Source organism: Gallinula chloropus (genome assembly GCF_964237585.1).
Source record: "Gallinula chloropus genome assembly, chromosome: 2".
NCBI classification, from domain to species: domain Eukaryota; kingdom Metazoa; phylum Chordata; class Aves; order Gruiformes; family Rallidae; genus Gallinula; species Gallinula chloropus.
This window is the reverse complement of record NC_140086.1, coordinates 163544110-163556205: the sequence shown is the minus strand read 5'-3', so window position 1 is coordinate 163556205 and position 12096 is coordinate 163544110. Positions and strand designations below refer to the sequence as shown.

Genomic DNA, 12096 nt, shown 5'->3' with positions numbered 1-12096 from the left:
GGCCCCGGCCCCGCTGCCCTTGGGCCCCAGCCCTGCCCGGCCCGGGCCTGAGGACACCCGGCTCGGCCCCGGCCCCGCTGCCCTCGGTCCCCGGCCCTGCCCAGCCCGGGCCTGAGGGGACTCCGCTCGGCCCCGGCCCCGCTGCCCTCGGTCCCCGGCCCTGCCCAGCCCGGGCCTGAGGGGACCCGGCTCGGCCCCGGCCTCGCTGCCCTCGGTCCCCGTCCCGGCCCGGCCCGGCTGGGCGCGGGCGGCAGGCGGCGCTGCGGGCCCGGCCGGGGAGCGCTGCGGCTGCGGCGGCGGCACCATGGCCGGTGCCCGGCTCGGGCGGGCAGAGACGGTGTCTGCGCGGCTGCTGCGGCTGGAGACGCGCCTGGCGCGGGCGGAGCGGCAGCTGCGGGCCGCGCTGGCCCTGCGGGGCCGCCTGCGGCTGCTGGAGCGGCGGCTGGAGCGCGGCGGCGCCGCGGAGGCCGCTCGGGGGGCGGCCGGCGGAGGCCGGGGGCCCCTCGGGCAGCGGGTCCTGCGCCGCGCCGGCCTCAGCGGCGGCCCCCGGGCCGCGCAGCGCCTGGGCCCGGCGGGGGGCGGCGGCTGGGAGCGGCCCCCGGGCCGGGCCCGGCCTCCCCGCGCTCCTCCCGCGCAGCCCGGCCCGCCCCGCGCCGGGGGGAAGGGCGGGAGCCGGCCCGGGGCGCCGGGCAGCGGGGACGGGGCTGGGACAGGCGGCCCCGCAGGAACCGGCACCGGTGAGTGGCCGCGGGACGGGCGGGACGGGCGGGCTGAGGGACGGGGACTGGTGGAGTCCCAGTGAGCCCCAGTGACTGGGCTGAGGGGACACTGGAGACCCAGTGACTGGGCTGAGGGACGGGGACTGGTGGAGTCCCAGTGAGTCCCAGTGACTGGGCTGAGGGGACACTGGAGTCCCAGTGACTGGCTGAGGGACGGGGACTGGTGGAATCCCAGTGAGTCCCGGTGACTGGGCTGAGGGGATACTGGAGTCCCAGTGACTGGCTGAGGGATGGGGACTGGTGGAGTCCCAGTGAGTCCCAGTGACCGGGCTGTGGGGACACTGGAGTCCCAGTGACAACTGGGCTGAGGGGACACTGGAGTCCCAGTGAGTCCCAGTGACTGGCTGAGGGACGGGGACTGGTGGAGTCCCAGTGACCGGGCTGAGGGGACAGGGACTGGTGGAGTCCCAGTGAGTCCCAGTGACTGGGCTGAGGGGACAGGGACACTGGAGACCCAGTGACTGGGCTGAGGGGATGGGGACTGGTGGAGTCCCAGTGACTGGGCTGTGGGGACACTGGAGTCCCAGTGAGTCCCAGTGACCGGGTTGAGGGGACACTGGAGTCCCAGTGACTGGGCTGTGGGGACACTGGAGTCCCAGTGAGTCCCAGTGACTGGGCTGTGGGGACACTGGAGTCCCAGTAACTGGGCTGTGGGGACGGGGACTGGTGGAGTCCCAGTGAGTCCCGGTGACTGGGCTGAGGGGACAGGGACTGGTGGAGTCCCAGTGACTGGGCTGAGGGGACACTGGAGTGCCAGTGAGTCCCAGTGACTGGGCTGAGGGGATGGGGACTGGTGGAGTCCCAGTGAGTCCCAGTGACTGGGCTGTGGGGACACTGGAGCCCCAGTGACCGGGCTGAGGGGACACTGGAGTCCCAGTGAGTCCCAGTGACTGGGCTGAGGGGACACTGGAGTCCCAGTGACGGGGCTCAGACATCTGCTGGGGGGTGTGGAGGGTTTGAGGTGCATTTAGGACCTTGGGCAGCTCGAGCTGGGGTTGGGCTGCAGTTTGGAGCTGCTGCCGGGACTGGGTGGGGTGGGAACCTGGGCAGGGAGAGACCAGCTGGGGTTCAACAACAGCCAGAGGAGAGTCTGGCCCCTGGGAAGGGATAACTGCTGGGATCAGGACAGGCTGGGGGGAGCTGCTGGAGAGGAGCTCTGGGGAGAAGGACCTGGGGGTGCTGGTGGGTGACAGGGTGGCCATGAGCCAGCAGTGTGCCCTGGGGGCTGAGAGAGACAATGGGATCCTGGGGCATCAGGAGGAGTGTGGGCAGCAGGTGACAGGAGGGGATCCTCCCCCTCTGCTCTGCCCTGCTCAGGCCCCACCTGGAGTGTTGTGTCCAGGGCTGGGCTCCCTGGGATCAACCAGCCAGGGATCTCCTGGAGAGAGTCCAGAGGAGGGACAGAGATGCTGAAGGGCCTGGAGCATCTCCCCTGGGAGGAAAGGCTGAGGGAGCTGGGGCTGTTCAGCCTGGAGAGAAGAGCCTGAGAGGGGATCTGATCACTGGTTCTCAAGAGCTGAAGGGTGGGAGCCAGGGGGCCATGGGCAGCCTCTGCTCAGTGTCTGTGGGGACAGGACAAGGGGCGATGGGCTCAAGCTGGAGCCCAGGGAGTTCCCCCCAGTGTGGGGAAGAACTTCTTGCTGGTGAGGGTGAGGGAGCCCTGGGACAGGCTGCCCAGGGGGTGTGGAGTCTCCTTGTCTGGAGAGATTCCAGCCCCTGTCCTAGGGACCCTGCTTGGGCAGGGTGGGACCCCATGGGCTCTGGGGGTCCTTCCAGCCCCTGTGAGTGTGAATTCTCTGTGTGGAATTAACATAACACTGGTTCCTGTCCACAGAAGAGACCATAATCCATATTAAGCAAGAGGAAGAGTTGTGTGGCACAGCTCAGCAGCAGGGGGAGGCTGGAGAAGCTCCTGAGGAGTCCTGCCAGGGTGAGTAACACACACCTCAGAGGGAAAAGGGAACTCAGGGATTAAATCCCAAGGTTGCTTTGGCTGTTGGGGTGGGATTTTTCCCTTTCCCCACCTCAGGGATTCCAAACCTTCTCTAAAAAGCTCCCAGGATTTCTGAACAGCCTTGCCACTGGTCCTGACTGGTAAGGACTGGTATTTCACCCTTCCCTGCTGGGGTGTGCAGGGTGTGTGGCTGCTCCTCATCCAGGCAGCACGGGGTGGGATAGGAGATGTTCCACTCTCCCTCACAGCCCTGACTTTGCTTCCCTGGAGAGCTCTGAGCTGGGGTGAGGTGGGTGATGAGGGGCTTTTGGGGGCTGGGGGGGGTTAAATCAGGGCCAGAGTGAGATGGGTGGGTGGTGCCTGTGGCTGGGGGTGCAGTCCCAGGGCAGCAGGAGCTGGGGCAGCCCCCAGCCCCACACCCTGCTGTCTCCTGTCCTCCTCTCTCCCCTCCCCTGCTGCACAACCCCTGGCACTGTACTGGCTCCCAGTGTACACAGCACACTGGGATTTGCAGGTGGGTTTCCCTTTGGGTTTCATCAAGAAACTGGGTTGATGGGAGCTGGGCTGGGGCAAGGAGATAAACCAAAGGGGGCAGAACAAGCCCTGGAAGAAGAGTGGGGTTTATCTGGGTGAAAGCCCAGCTTCCACACCTGCAGCACCCTTGTCTTGTGTTTCCCTGAGCAGGGCAAGGGTCAGAGGAGCCTGAGGCTTCCAGCCAGGCCAGGAAAGGCAGGGAGCTGTACCCCAGGGAGCTGCCCAGCACAGAGGGTGAGAACTTCCCAAGAGAGCCTGACTCAGGTGAGGATTCCCTGGCACGAGCCCCCCAGGGATGGACTTACCCCTCCTGAGGGCTCTGGCTGTCCTGCCTTCCCTGGGGCTGTGCCAGTGCTGGTCTCACCCCTCTGAATTCCCAGCTCTTCCCCGCTCTCTGGTGTCTCTCAGCTCTGTAATTCCTCCCTCCTGAGCAGGGTTCCAGCCCTACAGCACCCAGGGTCTCTCCTGGATTAAGCAAGAGGAGGAGCCACGCTGCCCTGAGCCACAGCCCTCAGGGAAGGAAGAGACCTCAACAGGTTTGAGCACAGGTCAGTGCTGGATCCCAGCTCTCTGGGACAGCAAATCCCAGGGCAAGTCGGGGGTTTTCATGCTGTACAAGAGGTGGAACAAACCTCAGTCTGCTGGGTAACCTTTGTTCACCAAAATTGGGGGTTCCATCAGCTGAAGGGGCTGGTTCCTCCTTCAGCTGCCCTGGAATTGCTGCAGGGGCTGGTTTGGGTCTTGGTTTTGGGGTGCTCCAGCTGCTTTGGTGGTGTGTACCCTGGGTGCTGGTGGACACAGAGCTCTGGCTGTTCCCCAGGGCTCAGGGTTGGGTCCAGGACTCTTTAATATTTCACTGAATGTCTGGATGAGGAGATGGTGTGTGTCCCACCTCAGCAAGATGATCCAGAGCTGGGAGGAGTGGTGACAGGCAGGACACTGTGCTGCCATCCAGAGAGACCTGGACAGGCTGGGAGCTGGGCAGGGAGAGACCAGCTGGGGTTCAACAACAGCAAGTGGAGAGTCTGGCCCCTGGGAAGGGATAACTGCTGGGATCAGGACAGGCTGGGGGAGCTGCTGGAGAGGAGCTCTGGGGAGAAGGACCTGGGGGTGCTGGGGGGTGACAGGGTGGCCATGAGCCAACAGTGTGTCCTGGGGCTGAGAGAGACAATGGGATCCTGGGGGCATCAGGAGGAGTGTGGGCAGCAGGTGACAGGAGGGGATCCTCCCCCTCTGCTCTGCCCTGCTCAGGCCCCAGCTGGAGTGTTGTGTCCAGGGCTGGGCTCCCTGGGATCAACCAGCCAGGGATCTCCTGGAGAGAGTCCAGAGGAGGGACAGAGATGCTGAAGGGCTGGAGCATCTCCCCTGGGAGGAAAGGCTGAGGGAGCTGGGGCTGTTCAGCCTGGAGAGAAGAGCCTGAGAGGGGATCTGATCACTGGTTCTCAAGAGCTGAAGGGTGGGACCCAGGGGCCATGGGCAGCCTCTGCTCAGTGTCTGTGGGGACAGGACAAGGGGCGATGGGCTCAAGTTGGAGCCCAGGGAGTTCCCCCCAGTGTGGGGAAGAACTTCTTGCTGGTGAGGGTGAGGGAGCCCCTCCAGGGATGGGAAGGGGCTCAGAGCTCTCCCAGCAGAGCTGCTCCAGCTCTCCCATCATCTCTGGGGCTCCTCAGGACTGGCTCCCACAGCTCTGTGTCCCCCTCCCAGAGCTGGCTGCAGCACCCCCCTCTTCCTGTGTCCATCAGCGTGGCAGGAGGGGTGCCCCAAGAGTTCTCCTTCCCTGACAGCCCCTGGAATCCCTCTGGTTTCAGCACACAGCGAAAGCACCGAGAGGGACCCTCCAGCAGATTCCTTTGGGAGCATCATGTGTGGCTCAGAAGCGCCAGGAAGACCTGGAGAGAAGTTTTCCAAGGATCCCAGCCCTGGAGGGACCTGGGACAGTCAGTGGGGTGCAGAGCCAGCGGGAACAGGCACCGCTGGGCAGGGCCTCGGGGGTGCCGCTCAGTTTGAGCGGGGCTTTGGGGAGCAGCTGGGTCTCTTGAGCCCCCAGGAAAACAGCCTTGGGAGGAGCCTGTGCGTGTCCAGCAAGTGTGAGGGGAGCTCCAGCCGGCTGGAGACCCCCCAGGCAGCCCCGACGTGTGAGAAGGGTCTCGGCCAGAGGGGCCCGGGGGCTGCTCCCACCCCCTGGGAGGGGCCGCAGCGGGACAGGGCACAGCCCCCCCCGTGTGGGACGCTGCCTGCTGACCCCAGCGGGCTGGTGGGAGAGGAGCAGCCGCCTGGGGAGAGCCAGGAGACCCCCCCAGAGACCCCGACACGCAGCCCGTGCTGGGACCCGGCGCGGGACCCGGCTGAGAGCAGCGCCCGCTGCCCGCGGCGCCCGGCGCCCAGGGCTGGTCCCCCGACCCCTCCCCAGAACCAGGGCAGGGGGGGCAAGTCCTACATCTGCAGCGACTGCGGGAAGAGCTTCGTGTGCCGCTCCTGGCTGCGGCGGCACCAGATGAGCCACACTGGGGAGCGGCCCTACCAGTGCTCCCAGTGCGACAAGAGCTACCGCCGCAAGGACTACCTGCTGAGCCACCAGCGCCGGCACGCCGGGCAGGGGCTCTTCCACTGCCCCCTCTGCAGCAAGAGCTTCGTGCTCAGGAGGAGCTTCCTCAGGCACCAGGACAGCCACGTGCAGGACTCTGCCCTGGCCCTGCCCGCCTGGCCCTGCGCTGACATCAGGGGGGCTGTGGTGCACTCCATCTAGAACCTTCCGCGCAGCCAGCGCCCGCCCAGCCCCTCCTGGCAGGCAGGGACGTGCTGATGGGAGGAGGGGGCTGTGGGGCAGCCATCCTGAGCCCCCTCCCAGGCAGAGGGGGAAGGCTGAGGGCTTGGGTTTGGTGGCTGGGGTTGGGCTGCCCCGTGGTGAGGGGGTTTCGCTGGGGTCTGGGGCTGCTGGGAGGGTGTTCCCAGCCTGTGGCAGGGCCTGGGGCTGCTGGGAGGGTGTCCCCAGGCTGTGGCAGGGCCTGGGGCTGATGGAGAGGGTGTCCCCAGGCTGTGGCAGGGCCTGGGGCTGATGGGAGGGTGTCCCCAGCCTGGGGCAGGGCCTGGGGCTGCTGGGAGGGTGTCCCCAGGCTGTGGCAGGGCCTGGGGCTGGTGGGGAAGGTGTCCCCAGGCTGGGGCAGGGCCTGGGGCTGCTGGGAGGGTGTCCCCAGGCTGGGGCAGGGCCTGGGGCTGGTGGGAGGGTGTCCACAGCCTGTGGCAGGGCCTGGGGCTGCTGGGAGGGTGTTCCCAGCCTGTGGCAGGGCCTGGGGCTGCTGGGGAAGGTGTTCCCAGGCTGGGGCAGGGCCTGGGGCTGGTGGGGAAGGTGTCCCCAGCCTGGGGCAGGGCCTGGGGCTGGTGGGGAAGGTGTTCCCAGGCTGTGGCAGGGCCTGGGGCTGCTGGGAGGGTGTTCCCAGGCTGGGGCAGGGCCTGGGGCTGGTGGGGAGGGTGTTCCCAGCCTGTGGCAGGGCCTGGGGCTGCTGGGAGGGTGTCCCCAGGCTGGGGCAGGGCCTGGGGCTGCTGGGAGGGTGTCCCCAGGCTGGGGCAGGGCCTGGGGCTGGTGGGGAAGGTGTTCCACAGGCTGGGGCAGGGCCTGGGGCTGATGGGAGGGTGTCCCCAGCCTGTGGCAGGGCCTGGGGCTGGTTGGAGGGTGTCCCCAGGCTGGGGCAGGGCCTGGGGCTGCTGAGGAGGGTGTCCCCAGCCTGTGGCAGGGCCTGGGGCTGGTTGGAGGGTGTCCCCAGGCTGGGGCAGGGCCTGGGGCTGCTGGGAGGGTGTTCCCAGGCTGTGGCAGGGCCTGGGGCTGCTGGGAGGGTGTTCCCAGGCTGTGGCAGGGCCTGGGGCTGGTGAGGAGGGTGTTCCCAGGCTGGGGCAGGGCCTGGGGCTGCTGGGAGGGTGTCCCCAGCCTGGGGCAGGGCCTGGGGCTGCTGGGAGGGTGTCCCCAGCCTGTGGCAGGGCCTGGGGCTGCTGGGAGGGTGTCCCCAGCCTGTGGCAGGGCCTGGGGCTGGTGGGAGGGTGTTCCCAGGCTGTGGCAGGGCCTGGGGCTGCTGGGAGGGTGTTCCCAGGCTGGGGCAGGGCCTGGGGCTGGTGAGGAGGGTGTTCCCAGGCTGGGGCAGGGCCTGGGGCTGCTGGGAGGGTGTCCCCAGCCTGGGGCAGGGCCTGGGGCTGCTGGGAGGGTGTCCCCAGCCTGTGGCAGGGCCTGGGGCTGCTGGGAGGGTGTCCCCAGCCTGTGGCAGGGCCTGGGGCTGGTGGGAGGGTGTTCCCAGGCTGTGGCAGGGCCTGGGGCTGCTGGGAGGGTGTTCCCAGGCTGGGGCAGGGCCTGGGGCTGGTTTTGCTGTGTGCTGGGGCTGTGTAGGGCACCTGCAGCGCTCCAGGTTGGGAATATCCACACAGGAGAGAGAGAGATCCCAGTGAGCTGCACAGCTTCAGGCTGGAGGGCGCCTGAAATGCCCCCCTGGGCTGTGCAGAGCCCAGGGACTGGGCTGAAAACCAGTTAAAAAAGCCAGTTGAAGTTGGGAATTACCCACCCAGCAAGGGAAGGTGCCAAACCAGTGGCTGTTGGGAAGGAGCTTCTTCCAGAAGTGGCAACTTGTGGGTGTGGAGGGGAGCAAAGCCTGGGAGCCTGTCCCTGCAGTGACATCAGAGCTCCTGCAGCTCCCTGAGCCCCGAGAGAGGATTCCTGGGGGCTCCAGTCCTCCCCCAGAGCTGGAAGACACTGGGGAGGATGGATTGTGGTTTGGATCTTGCACAGCACTGACCTGACCCTGCTCTTCCAGCTCTCCTGTGTCCATCCACCTCTCTGAATCCCTTCAACCCACCAGACACAGATGCTTCTGGAACATCCTCCCTCAGAACCTGGGTCTCTGCTCATGTGAGGTGGCTGCTGAGGGGGGTAGAGCACTGCTGAGAGGCTGCTGTGGTGCCCTGAGGACAGGATTCCTTTTCCTGGCTGAAGGGACTGGGCAGCTCACCCATCCCTGTGTTGTCCATGGTGTGGGGCCTCTGGGGAGACGATCCAGGAGCAGCAGGAGCAGCTGACCGAGCCAGGCAGGAGCCTGGTTTGGCTCAGGGCTCCTTTGCTGTTGGGAGAAACGTGGTTCCAGCAGCTCTTTCGGTGTGTGTTTTGGTGGGGGATGCTCTTTGCTGGTGGGAAATGTCTCCTTTTTTCCCTTTTTTTAAATTAAAACTGTTCAGAGAAATGGCACAGGTTGTTCTGCAGGCAGGAACTGGGTGAGCTCACAGAATCCCAGAGTCACAGGCTGGAAAAGCCCTTTGAGCCCATCCAGCCCAACCATCCCCATCCTGAGCTGCCCCAGCTCCCTGAGCACCTCATCTCCCCTCTGTTCAACACCCCCAGGGCTGGGGACTCAGCCCCTCCCTGGGCAGCCTGTGCCACAGCCCCACAGCTCTGCCAGGGAAGAACTTTGCCCTCCCAGCTGAGCTGACCCTGCCCTGGGGCAGCTTGAGCCCATTGCCCCTCCTCCCAGCTCCTGGCCCCTGGCTGCAGAGACCATCGCCCACCTCTCTGCACCCTCCTGCCAGGGCAGGGCAGGGCAGGGCAGGGCAGGGGGGAGAAGGGCTCCCCTCAGCCTCCTCTGCTCCAGGCTCAGCACCCCCAGCTCCCTCAGCCGCTCCTCGCAAGCTTTGCTGCTCTCCAGCCCCTTCCCCAGCCTGGTTGCCCTTCTCTGGACACGCTCCAGCACCTCCAGCTCCTGCTGGGACTCAGGGGCCCACAACTGGACCCAGCACTCCAGCTGCAGCCTCCCCAGTGCCCAGCCCAGGGGCACCAGCCCTGCCCTGGCTCTGACACCAGCCAGGCTGCCCTCGGCCCCCCCGGCCGCAGCCCGAGGAGTCGCCCCGGGTCCCCCATCCCCAAGCCCCGGGTCGGGGCCGATCTTCCCCACCCCTGCCCGTCCCTGGGTTCCCCCAGCGCTCCAGGCAGCGGCGGGACCCGGCCCGGGCCCGTCCCGCGCATCCCCGGTCCTGCCGCCCGCCGGGGCCCGTCCCGCCGTTGTCATGACGACGGGAAGGCGCGGGCCGACCGTCCCCCGCTTCTCTTCCGGTGACGCCGCTGCCTCCTCCAATCAGCGCCCGGCTTCTCCGCGCGCCCGGCCAATCGCAACGAAGCTGCCCGCCCACTCCCGCCCCGCGGAGGCCGCGCCGCGGCTGCCCGCGGTGATTGGCTGTGCGCCGGGCCGCGCGCGCCAATGGGGGGGGGGAGTGGAGAGGGCGGGGGCAAAACAGCGTCCGGCCAATAGCGAGGAGGGGGCGGGACGGCTCCGTCCCCCGCCCGGGGCTGGCGCCCTTCCCGATTGGCTGTTGCCGGGTGGTGGGCGGGGCGGCGCGGCGCGCGGGAAGATGGCGGCGCGATGGGGCGCGGGGGGGGGGTCGGTGCCTCGGGGCAGCGACGGGCGCGGCCTGGCCGGGCCGGGGCCCGTGTGGTGGGAGCTGGAGCCCCTCTGCCCGGAGCCAGGCTGGGGGAGCGGGGCTGGCTCAGCCTGGAGGAGAGAAGCAGCTCCTGGGGAGCTCTGAGCCCCTTCCCGTCCCTGGAGGGGCTGCAGGAGAGCTGGAGAGGGGCTGGTGCCCAGGGCCAGGCCCAGGGGAACGGCCTCCAGCTGCAGGAGGGGGATGGAGAGGGGCTGGGGGGCAGAAATCCTTCCTGGGGAGGGGGGAGGCCCTGGCACAGGGTGCCCAGAGAAGCTGGGGTCCCCCTGGGATCCCTGGCAGGGCTCAAGGCCGGGTTGGATGGGGCTTTTGGAGCGGGGCCGGAGGAGGCCACAGGGGATGGTCTGAGGGCTGGAGCATCCAGAGCCAGGCTGGGAGAGCTGGGTTGGCTCAGCCTGGAGCAGAGGAGGAGGCTCCAGGGAGATGTTACAGCCCCTTCCAGTCCCTGGAGGGGCCACAAGGAACCTGGGGAGGAACTTTTTAGAAGGGCACAGAGTGAGACAAGAGGGGAATGGGTTTAAATTGGCAGGGGGGAGACTTAGATTGGATATTAGGAAGGAATTCTTCCCTCTGAGGGCGGTGAGGCCCTGGCACAGGGTGCCCAGAGGAGCTGGGGCTGCCCTGGGACCCCTGGCAGGGCTCAAGGCCGGGTTGGATGGGGCTGGGGGCACCCTGGGCTGGGGGGGGGGTCCCTGCCTGTGGTGGTGGGTGAAACCGGATGGGCTTTGAGGTCCCTTCCAGCCCGGACCATCCCCTGAGTCTGCGTTGGAACTGGGGGAGTGGGTGCTGCCCACCCCGGGGTCCCAGCTGGCCCAGCACCCCAGGGCAGAGACACCCGGGTTCCTCCTGCACCAGAGAGTGTCACACGCTGCCCACGCTCCCAGAGCCACGTGCAGGGGGGTGAGTGGGTGTTGCCACTGCAGCTGCTTCAGAACCACCCCAGCACGCTCCACAGAGCCCCCTCTCCCCCAGGTCCCTTCAGTGATGCTGAGCCCTGTCTGCTTCCCTCACCACCCTTCCCAGCGCCTCTTCACACCTTCCTCCTCCCCCCAAACACCCCCCTCTGCCTGTCCCCACAGCTCCCTGTGCCCAGCACGCAGCTGGTCCATGTCCACACCCAGCCTGTGACCCCAGAGGTCACCTGGCTGTTCCCCTCCTGTGGCTGCCCCTGGATCAGGTGCAGGAAGAGGGAGGATCCTTGTGGAGCGAAGAGGAGGTTCCTGCAGGCAGCAGAAGCTCCTTTAAACCTCAGCCCGCCTGGGAACTCTCCCTGAAGTTGATTTTTAGGGGGTTTTCCCCCCTTTCAGGCTGTGGACTGTCGCTTTCTGGGGGTGGTGAAAGGGAACCAGCCCTGGCTCTGCTCTCTGTGTGCCACAGACAGGGGCTGTGCTGGGGCCGTGTCTCTGGCAGTGACATTCAGCTCCACAATCCCGTCCTGTGTCCCCTCACTGCTCCCTGTCTTTCAGAAACACCTTTTTCCGGACAATTTTAGGCCCATTTCACAGAGTCACAGGATCACAGGGGTTGGCAGGGCCCCCCAGAGCCCAGGGGGTCCCACCCCTGCCCAAGCAGGGTCCCTAGGACAGGGGCTGGAATCTCTCCAGACAAGGAGACTCCACACCCCCTGGGCAGCCTGTCCCAGGGCTCCCTCACCCTCACCACCAAGAAGTTCTTCCCCACATTGGGGGGAACTCCCTGGGCTCCAACTTGAGCCCATCGCCCCTTGTCCTGTCCCCACAGACACTGAGCAGAGGCTGCCCATGGCTCCCTGGCTCCCACCCTTCAGCTCTTGAGAACCAGTGATCAGATCCCCTCTCAGGCTCTTCTCTGCAGGCTGAACAGCCCCAGCTCCCTCAGCCTTTCCTCCCAGGGGAGATGCTCCAGCCCCTTCAGCATCTCTGTCCCTCCTCTGGACTCTCTCCAGCAGATGGAGACTCCACAACCTCCCTGTTGATCAGAGGCTCTTTAAACCCTCCTCCCAGCGCCTTATCTTGGGCTCAGTCCCCATATCTGGTTTTATGATGGTTTATTGCTCAGCCCTGAGCACTGAACAGACCGTTACTCTCCACGGGTTCCCTCTCCAGAGCTCTCCTGAAGCAGCCAGCAGCTCCACAGCCTGGGCTGGGACACGGGAGCAGCACCCAGACCCTGGCAGTGGAGTCTGGGACAGTCTGAGGACAGTTCTTTGGGAAAAAGATGAAAAATAAAGATTTAGAGATTGGGAAAAAATGAGGTTAAAAATGAGAAAACCCAGGAGTTTGTCAAAGGAGCCGTTCCTGGGACACGTGTGTGGGGTGAAGATGGGAACTGGCTCATTGGCAGCTCGGAGCTTCCACGGTGGGATGAGCAGTTTGGAAATCAGCCTGG

General features: G+C 66.5%; 1 protein-coding gene across 1 annotated transcript; it reads left to right on the top strand.

Moving 5' to 3' along the window:
• Positions 1-304: 304 nt before the first annotated feature.
• LOC311189138 (uncharacterized protein) lies at positions 305-6013 on the top strand (the record flags this gene model as incomplete). The annotated part of the gene is made up of 6 exons (XM_084260718.1): positions 305-737; positions 2614-2709; positions 3418-3545; positions 3648-3666; positions 3702-3815; positions 5052-6013. 6 exons carry the CDS (start codon positions 305-307, stop codon positions 6011-6013), a joined length of 1752 nt encoding a protein of 583 aa, XP_084116844.1.
• Positions 6014-12096: the final 6083 nt, after the last annotated feature.